The 25,016-nt window shown below is 41.9% G+C and overlaps 1 protein-coding gene across 1 annotated transcript in view; it reads left to right on the top strand.

Moving 5' to 3' along the window:
- HSD17B12 (hydroxysteroid 17-beta dehydrogenase 12) overlaps positions 1–24,112 on the top strand; it is a 52,551-nt gene extending 28,439 nt beyond the window's left edge. Inside the window, exons 5-11 of the mRNA XM_028727689.2 lie at positions 3,479–3,543; positions 4,581–4,625; positions 6,544–6,578; positions 15,256–15,337; positions 17,512–17,577; positions 20,402–20,551; positions 21,308–24,112. Coding sequence (XP_028583522.2) covers positions 3,479–3,543; positions 4,581–4,625; positions 6,544–6,578; positions 15,256–15,337; positions 17,512–17,577; positions 20,402–20,551; positions 21,308–21,412 — 548 coding nt within the window. The 3' untranslated portion in view covers positions 21,413–24,112. The remainder of the gene's footprint in view (positions 1–3,478; positions 3,544–4,580; positions 4,626–6,543; positions 6,579–15,255; positions 15,338–17,511; positions 17,578–20,401; positions 20,552–21,307) is intronic.
- Positions 24,113–25,016: the final 904 nt, after the last annotated feature.

Raw genomic sequence — 25,016 nt, 5'->3', positions numbered from 1 at the left:
ATTTGCACTGTTATCAAGAGTAGCTTATCCTACGAAAAAGGTCACCTCCTCTCTTATGTCCTTCATGCTTCAGACATCTATCTAGATACCTTTGTAGTAGTTTTCTTGTATTTTCCAGCATGGTGAAGTTCAAGTATTGAGGCTAAAGCAGCTTCAAAGCTTAACCTCTTCCATTTTGCCCCTGCCTTCTACTGCATGTGTGATTGCTTAAATATGGCTAATAATATAGAGTCTAGGCCCCAGACATTTTTTCACCTCCTCAGTAAGAGATTAGTATTCTTGTTTAGTGGTTTAGATGGTTCCTTTAGGATTGGAGGACTTTAATAGAAGTCTTTCTTATTGTTCAGGCTCCTGCTTGTCTTGCACTCTTTATTCTGAGCCATATTAAGGAAATCTCTTCAGATACATTTGAATTCCAGTAATATGTTGCATCTCCTTTCTGACTAGAGTATATCATAGAATTGTAGAACTGGAAAGGGACACTGAGGATCATCTAGTCTAACCTCCTGCAGTGCAGGAATCCCATATGGGGATCGAACCTGTGACCTTGGTATTATCAGCACCACGTTCTAAAACCAACTGAGTTATCCAGCGGTTGTATGAGTGGTAGAATATATGTAAATCTGCATCCACGTATTCACTCAGTGTTATAGGCTAGATATCTGCTTCTGGAAATGAAGCATTTTGCAGAGTATGATCAAATATAGGTGATCCCAGATTCATAAGTTATTAATTTGTTGCATTGGAGTCTGCAACTGCAGAAATGATATTACTGAGGAACAGCAAACTAGTTTATATTGTTCACCAACTGGAGGACAGACTGGGAAAAAATAAGTTGGTACTCCTCTTCCCTTGGGCATTGATTGATCTGTTTCTGCCCTGTCACCACAAGGTCCCTGAAGTGAGAAGTGCCCTGCTTACATTAGCTGAAATCAATTTCCATATCTTCCATTCATCTGTTTTGCTGACATTTGGCTACTTAAATAGTTCATCATAATATGTTGGAAAGTTGTTATGCCATATTGACTGGAGTTCTAGACTTGGACTATTTCCAAGTCTCTTCTTCTCAGCCCAGCCTATGTCATAGTGACATTAAAATGGGATAATGCCCTGCATGTTGCTCTGAGATCATTAAAGATTAACTTGCCCACCTACAGTGTGAGAACATGCCAGGAGCAAATGGCAACTGTTTGGGGGATACTTTCAATTCAGTAGGATTATCAGCTTAAACCAGGACTCACCAAGTGCAGGATCTCCTCTTTTTCTGAGTGATTCATTGTATTCATACCATGCAACTTTCTCCTGCAATGCCCAAACTGGTCCCCCACTTGACTGCATGGCAAATGGAAGCCATAGCAGACCAGTACAGATTTCATTTGCTCCACACAAAGTTAAGTGCTACGCCACATGGAGTGGTCCTATACCATACTGTCAGACAGTATATGCATATTGAATTTAGGAATAAAGCACCAGTAAATGAAGCAAGAGAAGCTCACACTAGCAGTTAAAATTAATTTAGATTTTCCCAATTCTCTTTGCACTTTGGGAGATGATGGGAGGTTTTCCCTGATAAATTGGAGTGTCTACATTAGTGTAAGCAGTAAGTCTGATAAGAAAACTTGGGGACACTATATTGTTCCATTGAAAAATTAAATTTAAACAATGCTCAGTAAATTTCATATTCTGCCAATTGATTGGGGATGGAGGGAGGGGTACAATTTCACAAATATGAAGGGTATGAAAACAGCTTTATGGAATGATTTCATTTGTTGAATCTGTGTATAATGTACCTCAAAATAGCACAGGAGCAAGCAAAGCTATTCAAAAAGCCAGTAATTGTTACTGAAAACATAGAATGCTTAATGTAATAAGAACGCTATTAACGAGGTTTCTCCTGCATTATTCTTTCACTCTACCTCTTCATCTACCTCCCAAAATTCTTTATGAACGGTTTTCAAAGAACTAGTGCGGTGTGTTGGTTTATACTGCCATCTAATGTACTGATGATGATCTGACTTGGGACTGATGTAAGAATACTGTCCCTTTGCAGGTTACTTTCTTCCCAAAATGACTCACTGTGTCATAAATACCTACTCTTCCGCAGTCATCTCTAATGAACAGAATCACAGTGGATGCTGTGATACAGTTTATGATCAGAAACTTGGAATGTTAATTTCTGATAATGAAATAAACTATCGCTTGGTATCATTGCAAGTGTCGAGTGGAAAGTTTATTGGCATTGGACATAATGCACACAAAAAGGCAAAACAAAGATAAAGGTATTCTATGAAGAAATTTTGCAAAATGGAGTAAAAAAAGTAGAGATCAACTCTTCTGACAGCCTATTATTATTAATATTTAAATCTCTTACCCTCCATCATAAAAACATTCTAAAAAATTGCACTCACACGAGTAGGGTGGGTGCTGAAAATATTTATCTTGAGTGCCAAAGGTGCATCTTCAGCATTCAATGGGAAGTATATAATAACTATAAAATAGATGCATCTCTGTGGGGAATTCCACAACTTAGCCACACAGAATTCCTTCCCTCTCCCGGGCCACCGCCATCCTGAACCTCTGAGGGCACTGGAATTACCAAGAAGGGCCCCTTTCCTGCTCAACATCCAAGAGGGCCTGTAGGGAAGGAGGTAGTCTTTGAGATATTTGGAACATAAGTTGTTTAGGGGATTTGAATACTAAAATGAGCACCTTGAAATGGGTTCCAAAATGTCTGGTAGTCAATGCAGCTGATCTAAAATAGGGATTATATGAGTTCTAAATCGAACCCCAGCCAGTAATCTGGCTGTTGCATTTTGGACCAGTTGAAGTTCCACTGAGTCCTCTTTAGCGTCTGTCTTTCCAGGATTCAAACACAGTTTATTGGCCCTTATCCAGTCCATCACTGCATCTAGACACCAATTAAAAGCTTTCACAGCCCCTCCTGATTCAGATGTTATGTAGAAGTATGTCACCAGCATACTGGAGTTGCCTTTAACAGAATAAGTCAGGGGTCAGCAACCTAAGGCCCATGGGCTGGAAGTGGCCCGCGGAGGTCATTTGACCGGCCCACGAGCCACCCCCGAACCAAGCTACCCGCTTGCGCACTGCGTTAAACCAGCGCGGCGCGGGGACTAATTTTCATGGCGCCGAAAATCACATCTGCGCAGATGCCAAAAATCACGGGCGCTCACGCAATCCGGCCCATGGAGGGATCTCAGATAAACCTTGCTGACCCCTGGAATAAGTTATGTTGCCTCTCCTTTGCCGTTGTTCAGTGATTTTCTGTGTCCACATTGTTGATATTGTAAGAAACTCAGATGAATTTATAATCTGAAGTATCAAGAGTTTTCCAACCAGGAACTGAGAGTCTAGGCATCAAGTGAATTCAGATTATTTAAAAGCTGAATATAGTGATGTACACATTTCATTTCAGAATGTAATACCTTGTGTGAACTTAACCCTTCTATTTCCCCCCCAGTAAATAATGTGGGTATGTCATATACTTATCCTGAATTCTTCCTTGACGTTCCAGACCTAGATAAAGTAAGTATTGTCTTCTACTCTTGCCCCTCTTTTAAATTTTTAAGATAGGCTTGTAAAAAAAAAAAAGACACAACTTTGGATGTATTTCTATAAACATGATAAAAATAAGGTAGAATATGGTAGCAAAAAGAACAAAGAGTTTTCTATGCAGTCTCATAAATAATTGAATACTAAAATTGAGGTTCACAGTGATCATGTAATCCAAATTCAAGGATTTAGATTGTTGTCACAACCCAGTCCCATCTCCTAAATACTGCTAAGATGGCTTTAAGTTAAACTTACTTTTGCATATCTGTTTCTTAAGGTGGTTAGGCAGGTTTCCTCTCAATTTTATTATGGTATTTATTTTGATACAGAAGAATCAACAGTTGAGGCTACCATGCTAGTCACTAAGACCAAGAATTGACCGATTTTGTGTTTTGCAACTACTTCATGTTTAAATTATCTTGATTGTTTTAACTGCTCATAAAATTTGGAATATTAGTGCCATGCATTTCACATGAGCAATTCTGAGCAATTCTGAGTTAACCATAGTGCTGAATGGGTTTTACTGCACCATACTATCAAGTTGATAAAACCTATTTCCACCCACTTGGGTTTTCCTTGGCTTGGTTTGACTAGCAATAAGCCAAAATATTTTCTCAAAACTTGAGAAAATACACGCTTATTTCTAGCCACTCAGAGGTAAATCAGAGTTTGCTGAGATTTGTATTATCAGCCAAGAATTTATGAAGCTAAGGAGCATCTCTGTCCAGTTCTCTTCCTTATCACATGAAACAGTGTAAGTTATTCAATAGCATTTATTACCAGAGCAAAGGTACTTATTCTGCATACCTGTGAAGTGTTCTGTATTGAGTATAGTTGATGTGATAGTGGGAAACTTTTGTGTTATTTTTAAAATTTAACAACTGCTTCCTTACCTGACTTAAGTAAATAAGCACGTCATACATCTCAATTGCTGTCGTTTTTGTTTAAATCAGGAATTTATGGTATCCTGCTATAGTGCTGTATGTCATTATGGTTTTTTTTTCTTACAGACAATTGACAAGCTGGTGAATATTAATATCATATCTGTGTGCAAGGTAAGTGCCACCTTGTGTAGATGTGCGGGGAGAGGATATGGCACCTTTTTTCTATTTGTCAGTATCAAGTAATTCAATTGTTTGTCGTAAATATCGTATTCATCCATGCAGTCTGCCTATTGTAGGTGCAGTTTCACACTCCTGTTTTGTCAGGTTGTTACAATTGCTATCCTGGAGCAATAGCTTCCACATAAGTCTGTTTTCTTTAGTAGCCTCTGGAAGTGACTCTGCAGCTGATAATAACACAACTTTCTCTCTCGGAATGCTCTGGGACACTGTAGGGAAACATCAGTGGTGGCTGTAAGCAATGGTACACTCAGAGTGTTATGGCTGCCTGCCCATCAGGGCTCATCAGAGGGAATCCACCAGAGAGCATTTTGCTCTCTGTAGCCTGCTCTGGTCCAAAACTATTCTTTTGTTACCCACAATGCTCATAATCTTGGAGTTCTGAAAATTAGTTATAATTTCTAAAGCACTATTCCTGGCATCTCCCCCGCCTCCATAGAATATGATGTTGGGGAAGGAGCCCCACTGATTCACATAAGCACATCACACCAGTGCAAATGCTCACATCTACTGACTGTTCTTGTATTCAAAGAGCTTCAAGCATGTGGCCTTTCTGAGATGTTTCAGGTGGACACTGCATGTGAAGTGGTCATGAGCTCTTGATTGCCCTTGCAATCACTATGATTACATGGTTTGTCCCATTACCACATGAAAATGCTTAACTGAAAGACTGTAAGTGATAGTTAATAAAAGCAGGAAATACCTTTATATTTGTCATATTTAGCTTGGATTTAATTCTCCAAGGTTTCTGTTATGTTTGGATGGTTATCCTTTCCTCCATCTCCAAATACAATGGTATAGAGATGACAGTTTATCATAGCAATTATAAAAGGTGAAATTAGGAATAGCGCTCCCAAAATGTAAATTGCTATACAAGTTTGTACATTGTTGCAACTTCTGTCTGGCATAGGTTGTTTTTCATTCCCACTTTACACATTATGATTAGTGTGACTCAGCAAAAGTCACCAGTTTACTCCATGACGGACCCAGGACATCTACATCCTCCAAGGCCATCTCTTGGCAAAGGAATTGTGTAGGATAGGACATTATGCAAAATGTGTACAAAATGGCTGTCCCCATTCTGCTTCAATTATGACACCAACGATTTGTTTAGACCTGGCACAATCCATTAAAAAGAAGCAAGCATTGTAGCCAGACCACTTCAGTTCATGTCAGCAAGATTTGCCCATGGCTCACAGCCATTAAAGATTATGATAGAGGCCGCATTGTGGATTGCATTGCTTGTCCTGTTCTCACACTTTAGCATACTGTGATGCTGGATTTTAGAATTGGTTGGTACCTATTAAGAAGAATCATAGAATCTAAGGTAGAATGGAGCCAAAAGAGCATCTGTTTCTCTTTCTACCTTAAATCATAGTACCATACAAACTTCATGATAATCCTCACAAAGCTTCCACTGTCCTTATGCCATCATTTGAACTTTGTGGTATGGTGGTGGCGTAACTAGAATTCTTGTACGTCTACCAGAAATCAGTGCCTAGAATCAGTATTATGAGGTATTTGACTGTAATTTCACCAAGATGGTATTAAGAAGCCCCTAATCAGTGGTGCTGTAGCAGCACAAACAAGAAAGAAGAGCAGACTACCGGTGTGTGCTGTAACAAGTACAGATGAGTTCATCTGATTCACTGCACATGCTTTGTACAAGAACCAAGTGACACCAATAGAATAAAAATATGCTGCTTCCACAAATGAAGGCCTTCAATTCTCCTAGACTATTTTGAGGTGAAGAGGTGTCGGTTTCTTTATGAGGAGGCAGAGAGGCTTCCCTCAATCTGGTGTCTGCATCCCACTCAATCACCAGGTTTTTGTTTCTTATTTATTTTTTCAGATGACACGATTGGTGCTGCCCAGCATGCTGGAAAGGTGAGTCACACAAATACTATCCAGACAGTCATCATTATTTATAGGGGAGAATCCTTTCTTTGAAAAATTCATTACTATGACTAATCAGCCTGGCCTCCATGTTTCAGTGGCAAAGTAATGCCGTGTGAGTCATGGTTCTGGGTGCATGAATCATCAGACGTGGAAGCCTATCTCCACTTGATTCCCTTTTTTATTTTCCCTTTCCCCTTCACTGTTGTGGTGATTTCTTTTAAAATGGAATTTTAAAAAACCCTTCTGACTCATCGGTGTGAACTCAACAACCTGCAGTTCTGTGGGGGTGGCTGTGGTTACTGGGATGTTCCCGGGAATAACCTTCTTAAAGCCATTTCTGAGAGGCACAAGAAGCAAAATGGGTATAGAGAATAAGCTCTAGTTGTATTGCAGGTGGCAGATTGAGGGAAGTGTGCAAACAAAAGCAGGAAGCTCCTGGAATAACATGGTGCTGTAATATATACAACCTTTTGGTGCTTGTCTCCTGTAATGCTTCCTGCCTATAAGGCTAGCACACCAAGTCCTATAGAGTTTGTGTTGGGGTTTCCCAGTCACTTGACTGCTGCACGATGCAGAAAGTCTTTCTGAAAGTGTAAAACTCCCCACTTCCTCCATTCCTCCCACATGAATTAGAAAGAAAGAATGGATGCAAAAAGACACCCTGCCATTGGTATCTTCCTCATCCTTTTTCAGACTGGAATAAGTGTCATTTTCAGCATTGTGTCTTGTTCAGCATTACAAATGGTCTTCCATCCTTTTAGGATTCTTCTATTGCAGAGGGGAATGTGTGGTATTCCAGATGTTGCTGAGCTATTGATCACGTCATCTCTGATGACTGGTCATGCTGGCTGAGTGATGGGAGATGGGAGGCCAACAGCATCTCGAGAGCCATAGGTTTCCTACCCCTCTTCTGCAGGGATCAATTCCCTCTTGCTCAGTTGAGACACATACTAAGGTAGCTGGAAAACTAGTCTCGCTGCAGGTGATCTATTCCAATCTCTTCATTCTTGGTAGAGTTCCCGCTTGCCTCCATAAGAATTCTGCCCACCCACTTTTACTGACTTGTGGTGACTCAGTCTAGAGATCAAATAATTGCTAATGTATATTTCACAAGCTTCTGAATTTCTTGACTTCAACCGTAACAATGTTGATGCAGACAGTTCAATTCCCTTTTATAGATTTCCTCTTATATGTGTTCCTTACATATCTCAGACTTGCTCAGAACTTCTCTGAGACCATAGTAGTCTTTAGCATCCAGTTTAATACTGCCATACCACTTGCTCTAGTTCTTGAGCATAATACAGTGGAGATCATCTGTTCACTCCCTGTGGATGATGGCACACTATCCTTCTCCAGAGTTGATCAGAAAGAGTTGGAAGTAGGCAACTCTGGGGTTGTGATGATGATTGTAAAGACTCTTGCCTCTGCCACCATTGCATTTGCTCATTGTTGTCCAGAGGAACTCTTTTGGATGGTGAAAGGCCATGTTATTAACTATGTATCCAGTTTTTCATATTTTTTAGCTACAGGTTCAAATATGCAGTTGCATCTCCACTCCAGAGTTTTCTGAATAAAACCAATTATTTGGATCTGTTCTAGGCTGGTTTTAGGCCTTGTTTTGGCACAAATAGCTGTGGTGGATAACATATCTGGGAGATGGACAAGGGAAGAAGAAGAAGAGTTTGGATTTGATATCCCTCTTTATCACTTACCTGACGTGCCAGCCTGCTGTTTCTTTTGGATCTGTCAGTAGTTTACAGAACTATCAACTGTTATATGCTTCTGGGCCATCGTGCTTGGATGAGTATATGTGATACCATTCTTCCAGCAGTTCCATTACCATACAGATGTCTGTACTCAGAAAGTGGTGATTGGAGACCGCTGTCTTACCCTGTGGCCTTTGGCCTATGGTGTACCACAAAGTTCCATTTTTCCCCCTCATGCTTTTGAGTATTTACATCAAATCCGCTCCTTCCTCCTGGGCCGTGTTCAGAAAGTGGGGGGGAGATGAGTGTTCAGACCCCTGGGCTCTCACTTGTGGGGTGCCTCAGGGTTCTGTCTTCTCCCCCATGCTTTTCAACATCTACATGCAGCCGCTGGCAGAGATCATCAGGGGGTTTGGGCTGGTTGTTCATCAGTATGCGGATGATACCCAGCTCTACCTCTCTTTCAAATCGGAACCAGTGAAGGTGGTGAAGGTCCTGTGTGAGTGTCTGGAGGCGGTTGGAGGATGGATGGCGGCTAACAGATTGAAGTTGAATCCTGACAAGACAAGTACTGTTTTGGGGGGACAGAAGGTGGACAGGTGTGGAAGACTCCCTGGTCCTGAATAGGGTAACTGTGCCCCTGAAGGGCCAGGTGCGCAGCCTGGGAGTCATTCTGGACTCACAGCTGTCCATGGAGGCACAGGTCAATTCTGTGTCCAGAATTTTTATCAGCAGCTTTTTATCAGCTCCATCTGGTATGCAGGCTTAGACCCTACCTGCCCACGAACTGTCTCACCAGAGTGGTGCATGTTCTGGTTATCTCTTGCTTAGACTACTGCAATGCGCTCTATGTGGGGCTACCTTTGAAGGTGACCTGGAAACTACAATTAATCCAGAATGTGGCAGCTAGACTGGTGACTGGGAGTGGCCGCCGAGACCATATAACACCGGTCTTGAAAGAGCTACACTGGCTCCCAGTACGTTTCCGAGCACAATTCCAAGTGTTGGTGCTGACCTTTAAAGCCCTAAACGGCCTCAGTCCAGTATACCTGAAGGAGCGTCTCCACCTCCATCGTTCTGCCCGGACACTGAGGTCCAGCACCGAGGGCCTTCTGGCAGTTCCCTCGCTGCGAGAAGCTGAGTTACAGGGAACCAGGCAGAGGGCCTTCTCGGTAGTGGCGCCCGCCCTGTGGAACGTCCTCCCACCAGATGTCAAAGAGAAAAATAACTACTAAACTTTTAGAAGACATCTAAAGGCAGCCCTGTTTAGGGAAGCTTTTAATGTTTAATAGGTTATTGTATTTTAGTCTTTTGTTGGAAGCCGCCCAGAGTGGCTGGGGGGACCCAGCCAGATGGGCGGGGTATAAATAATAAATTATTATTGTTATTAAATCTTTGGATGAAATCATCTGGCGTTTTTGAGCTGAGATGTCACCAGGATACAGATGACACACAGCTTTTCCTCTTGATTCCATTGTCTGATCTCAGGGAAGCAGGGGAGGTGATGAACCAGTGTCTAGAGTCAGTGCAGGGTGAATAAAGGTTAACAAGCTGAAACTTAATTCCACAAAGCAGAGTTATTATTGGTTATGAGTACTGGAGACCTAAATAAGATAGTTCAATCTGTCCTGGTTGGGGTTACACTTTTCTTTAAGTAGTAGGTATGTAACTTGGGTGGGAGTATTCCTTGATCCATCACTTTCCATGGATGCTCAATTGGTGGTTGCTAACTTGTGTTTTGCCATCTTCAACTGATAATCCATCTGTGACCAAACCTGGAGAAGATGGGCTTGGCATAAGTAATTCATGCAAAGAATCCACCACCACGTTTGGTGTATAATATTTGTATACTATCTTAGGATGACGCTGATGATGACAGTAATGATCATAATAAATGTGCACTTTCACTTTATAAAACATATTTTATAGCCACAAGAATTGAGAACAAAAAGCATTAAACATCAAATGCATTGCCACCATAAATTGGTGGTTTAGTACTGCAACGATCATGATTTCACATATACAAATAGAAACTAATCCCCTGCCTCAGCCCACTCTGTGCGGTATAATAAAACCACAGTAGTATGAAATTGATGCCTTCTATAAAATAGACAGAAATTGATTATTAAAAATAATTAATAGTTGCAAGGCAGTTCACAGAACTAAAGCAACATAAAGCAATTAAATACATAGCTACTCCGTTTCCTATCTAAAAATAGCAGCACACCACACTTCACCAGAAAGTGCACTGAAATAAAAATGTCTTCATAGTCTGCTTAAAGGTCAATGCAGACCATTCTGACCACTCGTGAGCAGCATCTTGTGCAAGTAGATGGTTGTTAGAACAGACTGACACTCCCTGAGAAGCAAATGCTATGCAGTCTTTCTCGAGGTGCTAGAAATTGTTCCAACCCTCTTAAGAAAAAGATCCACATTCTGTGGTAAGGTTACTTACATTCTGCATAAAGCCAAATTCATCACCTGTTATGTATATTCTATCCATAACCATACTGCACAAAGATAAGTGGTACACTGTTCAGCACAACAGCACAATCTTTGCCTAGAGCAGTGGTGCACAATTCAAATCACGGCAAACATTAAATTGTTGGCTCCCCCCCCCCCCCCGGCCGCTTCTAGAAGTTAATTGTATTACAGAGGCAGCTTGCTTTTTACCACTTCACATAGAGCTGGGGCAGACGAGGGTTGCCATAACAACAATGGGAGAGCTAAATATAGCATGTTTTTCTACAATTTTGCTTAAGGTAGAATGCTGATGAGGTATTAGGGTGTGTTCAGTCAGTCACTTTGTGCATTCATGTTAGACAAATCTGATTAGAGAGAGCTAGAGAATGTGTAGTAAAATTTTATATATAAAGAGATCCATTGGCTCGGTTCCAGTTTGCCAAGCTATTGTCCGGTCTCTCTCACACCTTCTACCCCCCACCCCGCCACTATCTTGGTATCTGAGCAAAGTCTCCGTAATTGCTGTTGGTTTTATAATTCTTATCCTCTAACCTATCTTTGGGTTAATACGTAGCCTTGACTTTCACAAAGGAAAAATGCTTGGATGGAACCATTGTTGAACGGGAAACGTTTTGTTTTGTCATTGAATCTATTCCGGCTAGTGTCCCACTTTATCATGCGTTGTACCTACAAAGAGATAACCTTATTGCCCTGGACTTCAGGGAAATCTTGTAGCCACTAGGACTGTAGCATTAAAATATTTGGATTGCTCCATTTTAAAAACATTTTTAATCAACTGCAAATTGGGTGAGAGACTTATAAATTTGTTGTATTTCTTATTTAGTACTGGTAAAAACTGCAGACGGAAACCGCCATGTTAAAAAAAGCATTCACTTTTTGTGTGAGAGAATGAAGAATGCCCGTTCTGAATTATGCCTGTTGCAAAACATGCATGCTTAGTATAAAGGAAAAGGCATGTACTTGGTTTTTAGAGCATTTACTTTCTTACAGTTTTCTTGAATGCATGCTTACTTGGATTCTTATTCTATTATCCAGCTCATTGAATTAATGCAATTAAGATTTCTAGGAGCAGCTATTTTTGAAATTGACCCACCAACACTGTGTAGATAGTGTTGCGTACTTATTGCAATATCTTTCCATTATCCATGCTCTTCAGTATTCCACAAAGTCATGTTCCTAATGCACAGGAAGTATTAACTTCCCTGCTCTGTGCTAATTATCACTCCTCTCCCATATAACATTAACATATTAATTGTAGCTATCTTGTGATGGCTTGAATGCATGAAATAACTGTCCTCAATCACATGATGGTGACTTTAAAAGTTAGAATTGGAGGATTTGAGAGAACCAAGTGAATTCCCCTGCTGTGAGTTGCATGGAAGTAATTCTTTCCCTCCTCAGGCAACTGGCTAACTACAAGTTTGCTTTAAAACATCTTACCCAAATTACCATATTTCATTTACAATGGAAGAGGTCCCAAAGTTTGGCTTTTGGCTTACTGGCAACTGAAACAAAAACTCCAAAATGGTTTGCAAAGAACATTCTCTAAATGAGTAGTTTGATCTAGTAAAATATCATTGAGCTTGATGGGTTTTTTTAACCTGTAACAGGAAAAGCATACTACGTTGTGTAAAGCTGGAATTGCATTTTGTTTGAAATGATACCTGCAAAAGGCAAATCCAATTGTTAGGGGTGGACCATGGGCAGCATTTTGAGATGAGTGTAGAGTGAGTAAGATAGTGCTCTTAAAGAAAACATCATTAGATCCTTCAGATCTATCCAATTACCATCCAGTTTTGAATCTTTCATACCTGGGTAAGGTGATTGAGAGAGAAGTTGCTGAACAGCTTGGTAGGTTTCTGGATCGGCTTTGGATCCATTTCAGTTGGGCTTTCGCCCTGGTTATGGGACCAAGATGGTGCTGGTCGCCCTAACAGACGATCTCCGTAGACTGCTGGATCAAGGCAGGTCGGGACTGCTGATTCTTCTAGATTTGTCAGCAGCCTTCAACATGGCCGATCACAAACTTTTCTACCACCACCTTGCCAACATGGGGATTTAGGGCACAGCCCAACAATGGCTGCGCTCCTTTATCTCAGGTCGGGGACAGAGGGTGGTGCTAGGGAAGGAGTTGTCACAGCATTCCTTGGTGTGTGGAGTGCCGCAGGGCGCAATCCTTTCCCTGATGCTTTTTAATATCTTTATGCGCCCCCTTGCCCAGATTGTCCGGCACTTTGGGCTGGGCTATCATCAATATGCAGATGACACCCAGCTTTATCTGTTGATGAACGGCCATCCTGACTCGGCCCCGGACACTGCTTGGAAGCTGTGGCTGGATGGCTGCGTGGGAGCCGGTTGAAGATAAATCCTTCAAAGACAGAGGTCCTCTGGCTGGGTCAGGACGACATGGGGTTGGGGGGCCAACTCCCATCTCTTGCAGGGGCTCAATTAGTGCCAGTGCCTTCTGTCAAGAGCTTGGGTGTAACCTTTGACGCCTCCCTCTCTATGGAGGCGCAGGTTGCAGCTACAGCAAATGCGGGATTTTTCCATCTCTGCCGTATTAAGCAGTTGGTCCGTTACCTTTCTCTCCCCAATCTGGCCACCGTGATCCATGCGATGGTCACCTCCAGGCTTGATGACTGTTATTCGCTCTACTCGGGGCTGCCTTGAAGCTGACTCAGAAACTCCAGCTGGTGCAGAATGCTGCGGCGAGGCTCCTTACGGGGTTCTCACCATGGGATCACATTCATCCAGTGCTTTACCAGCTGCACTGGCTCCTGGTGGAGTACAGGGTCAGGTTTAAGGTGCTGGTTTTGACCTTTAAAGCCCTATGTTGCCTAGGATCCTTGTACCTACGGGACCGCCTCTCCTGTTATGCCCCGCGGAGGACCTGAAGGTCCATAAATAATGACACTTTGGAAGTCCCGAGCCCCAAGGAGGTTAGATTGGCCTCAACCAGGGCCAGGGCCTTTTCAGCTCTGGCCCTGGCCTGGTGGAGCTTCCTACTGCAGGAGATCAGGGCCCTGTGGGATTTGACATCTTTCCGCAGGGCCGGCAAGACGGAGCTGTTCCACCTGGCCTTTGGGCTGGACTCAGTCTAACCCGACTCTCGTTTTTTTAAAAAAATAAATAAATTATGGAATGCCTTATATGGGATTTTGTTATATAAATTTTGCCTCTACTCTTTTTGCTGGCCCATGTAGCACCAGCATGGATAGTTGGCCCCGGTGAATATTTGATGTTTTCTCTTCTTATGGCTTTGATCTATGGGCTACCACTAAAACGAGGCTCCAGCTTTTAAGCTGCATTTTAAACTGTATTCTAACTTCTATTTTAATTAACTATTTGTTTGGGGGTTGTTGTTTTTTATGTTTTTACTGTATTTATATTTGGTGTTAGCTGCCCTGAGCCCGGTCTTGGACGGGGAGAGCGGGGTATAAATAAAATTGTTATTATTATTATTATTATTATTATTATTATTATTATTATTAAATAAGAAGCAGGACTGAAGAATAAGTTGGACCAAACAAAAAACACCCCCAAGACAGAATTCACGAACATGCTAGAGTTCAGGAAGACCTTTATGCTTCTTCCTACCCAGAAGGAATCAGTGGGTGGGTGGAATCAGGCAAGAAAGTTCTTTGCTTAGAAGGCCAATTCAGTGACATAGGGCAAGGCAGCTGCATACAGATCCAGCACTTCCCGACAGCCATGTTGGTGATAAAATGGATCTTTACATTAGAAGGTTAAAGTTTTGTACTTCTTGGAATAGCAGTAGATGCAGCATTTTCAGTGTTTACAAGTAACCACGTTCATTAGTCATGCAAAGACTTCCCCTGCTTCTTAGCTTGTGGGAAACTGCCATGCTGTAGAAATAAATTAACAAATTGTCTAGGAGCACCTTAGAGACCAACTAAGTTTGTTCTGGGTATAAGCTTTCATGTGCATGCACACTTCTTCAGATACACTGAAACAGAAGTCACCAGACCCTTATATGCCATGCTGTAGAAAGGATCATCAGGATTTCAGCTGCAAATGCTTGAAGAAACATTCCTTTGTTTTTTTAAAACAATCATTGACAACAACATTTGTCTCCTGTAAAACCTGTACAGTGTGCGGAATCAGAATTATTTGTCCCTATTAACTCATGCTGCTTTTCTTTTAATTGGCATCTGAAGAGGATTGTGAGGTTGGGCATTTCTCTTGGAAGAAAAGAAAGCACCAAAGCAGTAGCCAGAGAGAAGCTAAGCTCTTAAGAGGCATTAAATTATCATTTCAGAACAATATGTTGTTATCACGTATCCATGCCTACACAGGTATATGCACCCACAGAGCACATGCTGAGACCTAAACTGTCACTTAGGGAACTGGCCATGGAAAAAATAGTTGTAAACCAGACTTTGGTTTCTGTAATAACCTGTTTCAGTTCTTCTGTTTCTAATGGTTCATTTGATATGTTATGTTTACCTCTTCAGGTCCAAGGGAGTTATATTAAACATTTCCTCTTTTTCTGCGATTAACCCAACTCCATTGCTGACTGTGTATTCTTCAACCAAGGTAAATTTATTTATCCCTTTATTGCATTTATGTACTGCGCATCCTACCAAGTTATCTGGATGGTATACAGTAGAATATAATTCACAATAAAATCCTTTAAAATTAAAATTGTAAACTAAGTCACAAAGAAGAAAGCCCAGCAAAAAGTGAGCTTTTATATATATATATATATCTCCTAAAATCTTGTGTGACATTGTAGGTAAGAGATGACATGATGTTGTCTCTGCTCATGCTTTCCCCCCAGATGTTGTGAACTGCACCTCCTATCAGGAATAAAAAATTTAACCAAGTGCTTTCTGGTGGGCAGTCACTGTAATTTGTAAGCATATTTAGCAAATGAACTTGTTCATATTTCAAGCAACGTTCAGAGCAGGGGATAGCACACATCAAAGTTGACGCCTCTAGAATTGCACAGGGGGAGGGTATACAAGAGAACTAATGTCATGATGGAAAAGTTGTCACGAGGTGGCAATCCACCAGCCATGATGGCACAACCAGCTGGACTGCCTCCAGTGATGGTAAAGATTGATGAGGTCTATCTAGGGGAAGGGAGTCTACCAGGTATCCTAGTCCCAAGTTGTTCAGGTCTTTATATGTTAAAAACATAGCACTGAGCATGATTTGATAGTAAATAGGCAGCTATTCTTTTTACTCTTTTAGTGCATGTGTGCTATGTATTTATTTCATTTATGAGTCACTTCCTATGAGGCATCCCAAAGCACTTTACAAAAAGTGTATTATGTGTATAGCTAGGTACCCTACTAAGCACCCTAACTGCTGCATTCTGCTCTAGTTGCAGCTTCCAAGCTAAGCCCAAGGGTAGCCCCACATAAAGCTCATTACAGTAATCTAATTATGAGGTTACAAGTAATTATGAGATTATTTGTCCTTCTGAGTTTGCCAGATGCAAAACTCCCATATCAGACCTTAGTTAGCTCCTTCTCATGAGATTTAAGCCAGTCTTGTTCACTATTGAGGTTGGTTGGATATAATACTAAACCACCATTTAACATTATGAATATAAACCACTGTGAGGTTTGGGCTCATGTAGCTCTCTCCCTCCTCCAGCGCATCTGTGAGGAGCTGAGGAGCTTTTGTTTCCAGTTTAGATTAACCACAGCTTGCTGTTTTATGCAGCACAAGTTGTGGCTATTCTTGACTAAGTTTGGTTGAAACAAATTAATTGTAAAACAGTTTAAGAAAGTGAGTTTTTTCAACTACCCTTAGTTAAGATTAATTACAGCTGAGGAATCTTGACAACATGCTAACCTGCAGTTAATCTGAAATGGAAGTGGGAAACTTCTGATTGCCTGTGGCTTCTCTGAAGGAGGACAGAGTTGAGGGGAGAATGTGAGGCTGTGACTCATCCTTGTCACGTTAAACCATCGTTTGGCATTATGTTACAAGCCACACCGTAATCTCTAAAGGCTGAGATTCTTAGAAAATTGAATGTTGCATTTCTAGGGAACTGTGGTATGTATGTTGCATGTATATATGGCACTCACCGTTGCCATTTCTAATTCATCTGTTTAAGGTAGATGAGAATATACAGTGGTGCCCCACAAGATGAATGCCTCGCAAGACGAAAAACCCGCTAGACGAAAGGGTTTTCCGTTTTTGAGTTGCTTCGCAAGACAATTTTCCCTATGGGCTTGCTTCGCAAGACGAAAACGTCTTGCGAGTCTTGTGATTTTTTTCCGCTCTCCCCCCCTTTTCTAAGCCGCCAATAGCCTTTTAGCCGCTAAGCCGCTAATAGGGTTGCTTCGCAAGACGAAAAAACCGCTAGACGAAGAGACTCGCGGAACGGATTATTTTCGTCTTGCGAGGCACCACTGTAGTTTGAACACAAAGTGATGGTTATGAACATGTTTTAGTTGGTGAAGATGAAGTACTTCTTGAAAACTGAGCTAAGCATGTGATTCTAGAAACTTTGGAGAAAGGAGAGCATCGAGATTAGCATCCTCATCCCGATCAACCATGGTTTGGTTGCAGTCCCCTTGTATAACTTCTGTCACATATACACAGCTTTTGGCTTGGAATACCACCTTCCCCCGAAGGCTGTATTTGTAGAAATAGGCAGGGTTTGTCTTTCATGAGGAAAATATATAAATTATGCTATAAGTTCATCTACATATAGTACATTCCTAACATACTTTTCCATTGCATTTATTTAGGCTTTTGTTGATTACTTCTCTGAAGGTCTCAGTGCAGAGTACAAAAATAAAGGTGTCATTCTGCAGGTGAGGTGAACTGTTCTGTTGTTAATACCTCTACTGTTGTTTAACTGGTTGTTACCAGTTAAGATGCTGACCTCATTCCAAAGTGTGGCAACATCTGCGGCTTTGCTTGGAGTCCCAGTGCTGACCTAGGCTTAGTGGTATCCACTAGAAGCAGTGCCTTTTCATCAGTTGTGCCCACTTTGTGGACTGAACTCCCTCGGGAGGTGGCTCTATTTAATTATTTATTTTTAGTGTCTGCCTGAACATGACTGTTCCAAAATTTCTTTAAGGTGGAACAGTTTCTTATATTGAGTTGCTTTTACTGCTGCTGCTGCTCTTCATAACCAATTTTTGTGTGCTAATTGGTACTTACAAGGTTTAACGTGTAACTTTATGTTTTATTTTTTTAGTCCATTTTTAAACTGCTCTTCATCAATTAAGAACCTAGGGCAGTTTAAAATGTATCTATTTAAAACAATAACATTCAGTGGGTGACATTCCTTACTTAGGAGTAGACTCATTGAAATAAATGGATTTAACTTCATTGATTGTGATTGGAAGATCCTTTGCTGTTTTTCTGTAACTTTACTTTGGGGAAATGGAACACCTATGTAAGCTATCTTAGAAGGTGAATGAATAAAATATTTAATTGAGAAAAGGCAATGTGGAAAGGTATTACAGTACTAAATGTGAATTTAAAGAATGACGGAGATGAATAGACCAGCTCTTAGACCAAAAACTGTATAATGCTATGACTGCGCTATACTACATTTAGTTTAGTTGCCAGTAGTCCATCCTTTGGCGCCACCCAGTGCTGTAGCTGAGCAACACAACTTTAGATACTAGGCAAGTTTGCACGTAATATTAAACCATGGTTTAGCACCACATACATGAGCGAAAACAATCCCAAGCAAAGACTCATGCTCGCATGTTGAGCTCTTTTTCTCAGCTTTTTCCATGCATCTGGGAAAAGGACTTTGGCCGTGTTTCCTTTCAGTCATCCCATCCAATCAAGATTGTGGTTTAGCACATAGGTAGGACACAGCGGACGCGGTGGCACTGTGGGTAAAACCTCAGTGCCTAGGACTTGCAGACCGGAAGGTCGGCGGTTCGAATCCCCGTGGTGGGGTGAGCTCCCGTTGTTTGGTCCCAGCTCCTGCCCACCTAGCAGTTCGAAAGCACCCTTAAGTGCAAGTAGATAAATAGGTACCGCTTTATAGCGGGAAGGTAAAATGGCGTTTCCATGTGCGGCACTGGTGCTGGCTCACCAGTGCAGCTTCGTCACACTGGCCACGTGACCCGGAAGTGTCTTCGGACGGCGCCGGCTCACGGCCTCTTGAGCGAGATGAGCGCGCAACCCTAGAGTCGGTCATGACTGGGCCGTACGGGCAGGGGTACCTTTACCTTTACCTTTTAGGACACAAAGGAATATGGTCCCCCATCCCTGGCTTCTCTGCCCAGCCCTCAAGGCCACACCCTCCACTGTTTTCCCCCCTTCTTTAAGTATGTTTACCCGGCTGGAATCTCTCCCTGAATTCTAATAATTCACCTATATTGCCTGGATGCAGGATAGAGAGGCATGTATTAGGTGGGTGTAGAAACTACAAAGGTAAAAAATTGTATTCATTGCTCTATCCACTTTTGCCTCCTGCCCACCAGTGGCAGGTAGTTCCTGAAGAGTTGCCCAGAAAGGAACACAGCCCTTCGTCTGAAAAAGGTTACCCACCCCTGGTTTATCACAAACTCTGGTTAATTAAACAAACCCATTTCACAACCTGTTGTTAAAGGTTGATCAGAGTTAGCATGAACTACGACCCCAAGTTTGGACAGCACAACATGCCAAAGCCATTGTCCTGGCTCTGCAGCTGGTAGATTGGGGACGGGGCTTAACATGCAAGCCTAATGCTTCACTTGGGATTGTTCCAACTCAAGCTCACAGTATTAATCCATGGTTTGGTGTTGGGTGAAAGTGGGACTTTTCAAGACTTACAGTTAATTAACTTATATCTTGCATTTTGGCCTTATAAACTGTGTTAAAGGTTCACTTAAAATCTAGAATAGATTGGTTTGTGTATGCAGGATGCTACCCAGAGGTATGGTACAATGAGAGCTACACAGTGAGATGTGGCTTGATAAGAGCTACCCATCTTCTATTTCCATTGCAGACAGTAGTCTTATTGGCACCTATAATCAGTATCAAAATGATGCATATTACTACTATTTAAATAAATACTCTGGAAATCAACAGTGACTATAGTTTTTAACTACCCCAATGATCTTATTTCCACAAGGGTATATTTCCATCAGGCCTGCCACATCCTTAAGAACCAGCATACCTGAGTTAGGCAAAGTTTGTTACTGCCTTGTGCCACCCCTTCTCCAGCCCTTTCTGCTGATTTGGAGTCACTGGATTAGTGACAACAGCAGGGCAGGGAGAGGAGAGAGCAGGTGGGAGCACATATGTGGAAGAGAAGCACCATATCCCTGTCAGCAGTTACCTGATGCAAGGTCTTCTGATGGCCATTTTAGTAGAGCTGATGGCTATTGGGGTGGAATAGAACATCAAAAGTGAACTAGTTGTGTTTGGAGAAGAATTTGCACATCATAAATTACTGATGTTTTGATGATTTTCTATAAATTGTTTTGTGAAGTCTACCTGAAAAGCAAAAATATTTAATAATGAATGGTTGAATGTGAAAACATTGTTGCATATGATATAGTGAAAGCTGTTTGCATGTTGAATCACTTCGTATTCATCATGATACTTGTTTCTTGGCATAATAATTATCCATGAAGGCATATTTTAAGAACCAGAAAAACATTCTGCTATTCCTTTCCTTTTCAGAGCGTTCGACCATATTTTGTAGCTACAAAAATGACCAAAATCCGTAAACCATCAGCCTTTAAACCTACTCCTGAAGCCTATGTAAAAAATGCCCTCAACACCATTGGTCTTGAGACACAAACTTCTGGATGTGCAACTCATGCATTGGTGGTATGTATTAGTCAGTTTATTGCTTTTAGTACATTTCCTATTTGTGGAAAGAAAATGGGGATGGAGAACCTTTTTGACTCCCATTGCAGGTCAACTTTGACAGATGGTTGGGACAACCTACCTGTCATTCACATGATGTCATGATGACACCAGATAGCTCACAAGTGAGTTGTCCTGCCCACCAGCTGGCTGCCGGGCACTTGGGAACCACTATGCAAAGCCCTGCACAGCTGATCCAGAAGGCTTTAGCTGAAATATTTTTTGCAGGCTTTGGTGCTTTGGCTCCTTGAACCAAATGCTTTCCCTTGCCGATGCACCACAAGGATTGCACTTTTAAGGCTCCCAGTTGTGCCATGTCTTTATTTGCCCCACACCTGACATCATATATGACAATAAATTTGAACCCCCAGCAGGCTAAGTTTGGTCAATGGACTGGAGGCTCCCCTCCTGTTTTAGAATATCCGGTGCTGTTTGTGGGCTTCCTATAGGCATCTGGTTGCCACTGTAAGAACAGGTTGCTTCCATCATCCCTGGCCATTGTCTATTTTTGCTGGGGCTGATGGCAGTTGCCATTCCTCAACATCTGAAGGACCAAAGATTTTCCACCCCTGAGAGTCCTTTGACCTGATCCAGCAGGGCTCTTGTATCTTGTTAATATCTGAGTGTCACTGTTATAATTTGGTTTCCCTTATAGTCACATTGAATTCTGGTCTTCAGAGATTTGATAATGAACCTTTTTCTTCCTCCATTTCCTAGGCCTGGTTTAGCAAGTTTGTGCCCAAGTGGTATTTCACAAAGATGGCCCTTGACACGAACCTAAAACTGAGAGCTTATTATTTGAAGAAATTAAAGGAGAATTGAGTTGCATCATCATGACCAATTTGTTGGTAGTTCTGTGGAGCGAAATACTGGTCATATCTTAAAGTTCTTTCGAATGGGATTTTCTTTTGGGACCACAGTCCAGCGTGAACAAAGAGAAAACTGAGGAGCATGGGGCAAGGCAACCAGCAACTTGTTGATTTTGTTTGTTGTTCTTCTGCATCATTGTTTTAGAATGTGCTTTTTCGATGTGACTTGGAACAGTAACTGGTACTTGTAGTTACTAGCTTTACTAAAATGCACTTAACACCAACAGATGTTTGATTTGGGAAATGATGTCAGTGTGATAAATTTGACAGAATTTGATGTGGAACATTGTTGGTGTTGATACAGAACAACACTAATATTGGTATTGAATTGGTCGATGCAGTATTTCTTTCATTAAATATTTGTTGTCATTTATTTTTACTTTGCAAGAAGTCACACAATGGTCTTTATTATGAATGAAACTGGACAAGTTTCCCCTCCATCACACATGGGCCACAAGATCCTTGCCTTGTCAGCATAGACTTCTTTAGCCATTTCACTCCCTTCTACATGATCTCCCCACCTAAGACACTGTAAATGTGAAATTGTTGCAGTCTACATGATCAGATTGAAGTGAAAGGGCTTAATGTGATAGCTGTATAGATTTTATCCATTGGCAATACTTTTGTTTACTGATGCTAGTCCTTTTACTAAAATAGTATATTAAGAGAGGTGGGCTTTATCAAACTGTTGGAAGACAAATGCTACAGATCGCAGTAACAAATCTTGCCAGTTACTGATAGTGATTTAGCTCAGTTGGTAGAGCAATGAGACTCTTAATCCCAGGGTTTTGGGTTCAACCCACACCTTGGATGAAAGATTCCTGCACTGCAGGGAGTTGGACTACATGATCCTTGTGGTCTCTTCCAATTCTATGGGAAAAAAATCCTTAAATTACTCGTACCCTGGATTGAAAGATGTGCTTGTACAACAGGGCTTTCTTGCACCACCCCTCCCAAAGCTACCTCTGAGGATTGAGGAAACCCTTTATAATAGTATAGAGTGTCACAGAAGGCTACAATAGGAAGGGAAAATTGGGGGAAAGGGGAATCTTGTGGAAACCTACATGGCCTCCTCTTGCACCAGAACTCTTGGATCCAAGGCTATGTTGTTGCTTAACATACAGTGTTTGAAATTAGATACTGATAGAAATATTATTTGATGTGTATATATTGACCCTACGCTACAGACCCAATGAACTGAGAATGTACAGCGTAGAAACTACATTTTAAAAAATTGGCTGCCTTTACATGCAAATTAAGATTTCAGTGGTAACGTCCTAGACTTTCTCTGCTCAAGCATTACCAGTTGTATGTTTTACTCAAGTAAAATTAAAATGCTGTGTCTTTAGATCAGATAAGAGGAACCTTTCTGATACTGAGAACCACAAAATCTTTTGGGGGTTGTACATTGGGAACACACAATGTGGGGGCCTGAAGTTAGCAGTGGCATTGACCAGAGATAGCAGTAGGCCACTCATTTTATTTCTGCTACCCCCCCCCCCTTTTATTCTCTTCCCCAAGCACAATTAAGCTTTGAAGTAAAGTTCCCATTTCTGCAAATGGGACCCTCCCCCATCCCTTCTTAACTGCTGGGTGGGATTGAGGAGGGGAGACTGGGGGACCAGATCCAAAGGTGCAGCAGTCTGGCAATTTCCTGCATTTAGATGCTTTCATGGCGTACAGAGGACAGTTTTATCACCATAGCACATGAGCTCTGTCTAGAGAGCAAAGAATCCTAAGGGTGCTGAACTAACGGTGGCTAGTAGTAGCTGAAGAACCCTACCTATAAGGTGAATCAGAAAAGCAAAAATTGCCCACTACCGTTGCCCTTAAATGATGGATCATGATCAGTTGCCTATGTTCTGAAGAATCACTTGTGTGTGTTTGAGCACATTTATTGATGGTAGAAACTCTGCATTCTGTTTCATCTACTACCAATGGAGAAGCAATTTAAGGCTCTGGTTTGAAAGTAAATGTGTGTTAAATGATACTGTACATAGAAAATAAATGAAAACCGATGCAATGGTGCTGATAAGGATTGAGAAACAAGTTTTGTCCCAGAATGTGCTTAAATTTTCTAAATAGTTATTTGAAAGAAGATGGATTTTGGCTATATAAAGCTTCTCTTACAACCATTAGTAAGGCAGTTGCAATGCATGAGGTGAAGCACTGCTGCTGTGCTATCCCAGCTGCAAGACTGCTCAAAGAGATGGGGTAGGGCAGGGGAAGCAATGGGTTGGTGGCGGCAGCAGGCATAGATGCAGACACACGTGCACCCACTAACACAAGGGAAAGTTGTGCTTTTCTAAACAAAAAGCAACAACCATAGAGAAGACAGGGTTAAAGAAAAAGTGCTCAAACATGCAAACATACAAATAGATATTTTATGGAATATTAAATATCCATTTGTTTGTATCTCATTTTTGAGCATGTTATCCTTTTGTGCACCTACTACCAACCTTGCTCAGCCTGGTCCAGCAAGCAGCAGTGCCAAGAGGGTGGTGGAGTGGTGGTGCCCCACCTTGTGTGCTGCAGCCATTGGAAAATTAAGAGCATATTTGAGATTGCTGGCTTGCCTATGTAGCTTGACTGCTTTTTTTCCTAACTTGTTCTGTAAAACTTTCGATTTAAAATAAAACAATATTTCTCATCATGTTTAATGGGGATTCGTTTATTTAGCCAATCTTGCCTGTTGTTGTTTAGTCGTGTCCAACTCTTCGTGACCCCATGGACCAGAGCACGCCAGGCACTCCTCTCTTCCACTATTACAGTGCAAAACACATTCGGAACTCTTGTTTCTTCCCAGCATAAATCAGTGGAGCAGACAATCTCAGCATTAGGCAGGCCCTCGCTCCGCTGAAGGTAATTACAGTAAACAGAGACTGGAAGGCCACCTGCCAGGAATGCTGTAGCCTTATCCTGCATTAAGTGGGGGCAGAGGGGGGTGGGTTGGACCAATAACTTCCAGGGTCTCTTTCAATACTGATTCTATGCGGGGGGGGGGGGGGAGAGAAATACACAATCAAATATCACAATATGTCCTATTCCACCACCTCCAGGATCAGAGGCAGTATGGGACCCCAATGCCAGCCAGAGCCGTAGCTAGGTGATCTTATGCCCCTGGCAGAACTGTCCAGATTCCGCACCCTAGGTAAAGGGTAAAGGGACCCCTGACCATTAGGTCCAGTCATGGCCGACTCGGGTTGCGGCGCTCATCTTGCTTTATTGGCCAAGGGAGCCGGAGTACGGCTTCCAGGTCATGTGGCCAGCATGACTAAGCCACTTCTGGCGAACCAGAGCAGCACATGGAAACGCCGTTTACCTTCCTGCCGGAGCGGTACCTATTTATCTACTTGCACTTTGACATGCTTTCGAACTGCTAGGTTGGCAGGAACTGAGCAACGGGAGCTCACTCTGTTGCGGGGATTCAAACCACTAACCTTCTGATCGGCAAGCCCTAGGCTCTGTGGTTTAACCCACAGCGCCACCCGCGTCCCTCCATTTCACACCCTAGCCACGGACAAATTAGCTCTTCTTTCTGCCTTCTTTCCGCCCCC

Source organism: Podarcis muralis, chromosome 1, assembly GCF_964188315.1.
Source record: "Podarcis muralis chromosome 1, rPodMur119.hap1.1, whole genome shotgun sequence".
Classification (NCBI taxonomy): domain Eukaryota; kingdom Metazoa; phylum Chordata; class Lepidosauria; order Squamata; family Lacertidae; genus Podarcis; species Podarcis muralis.
The sequence above is the reverse complement of the archived record's forward strand: the minus strand, read 5'-3'. Positions and strand labels throughout refer to the sequence as shown.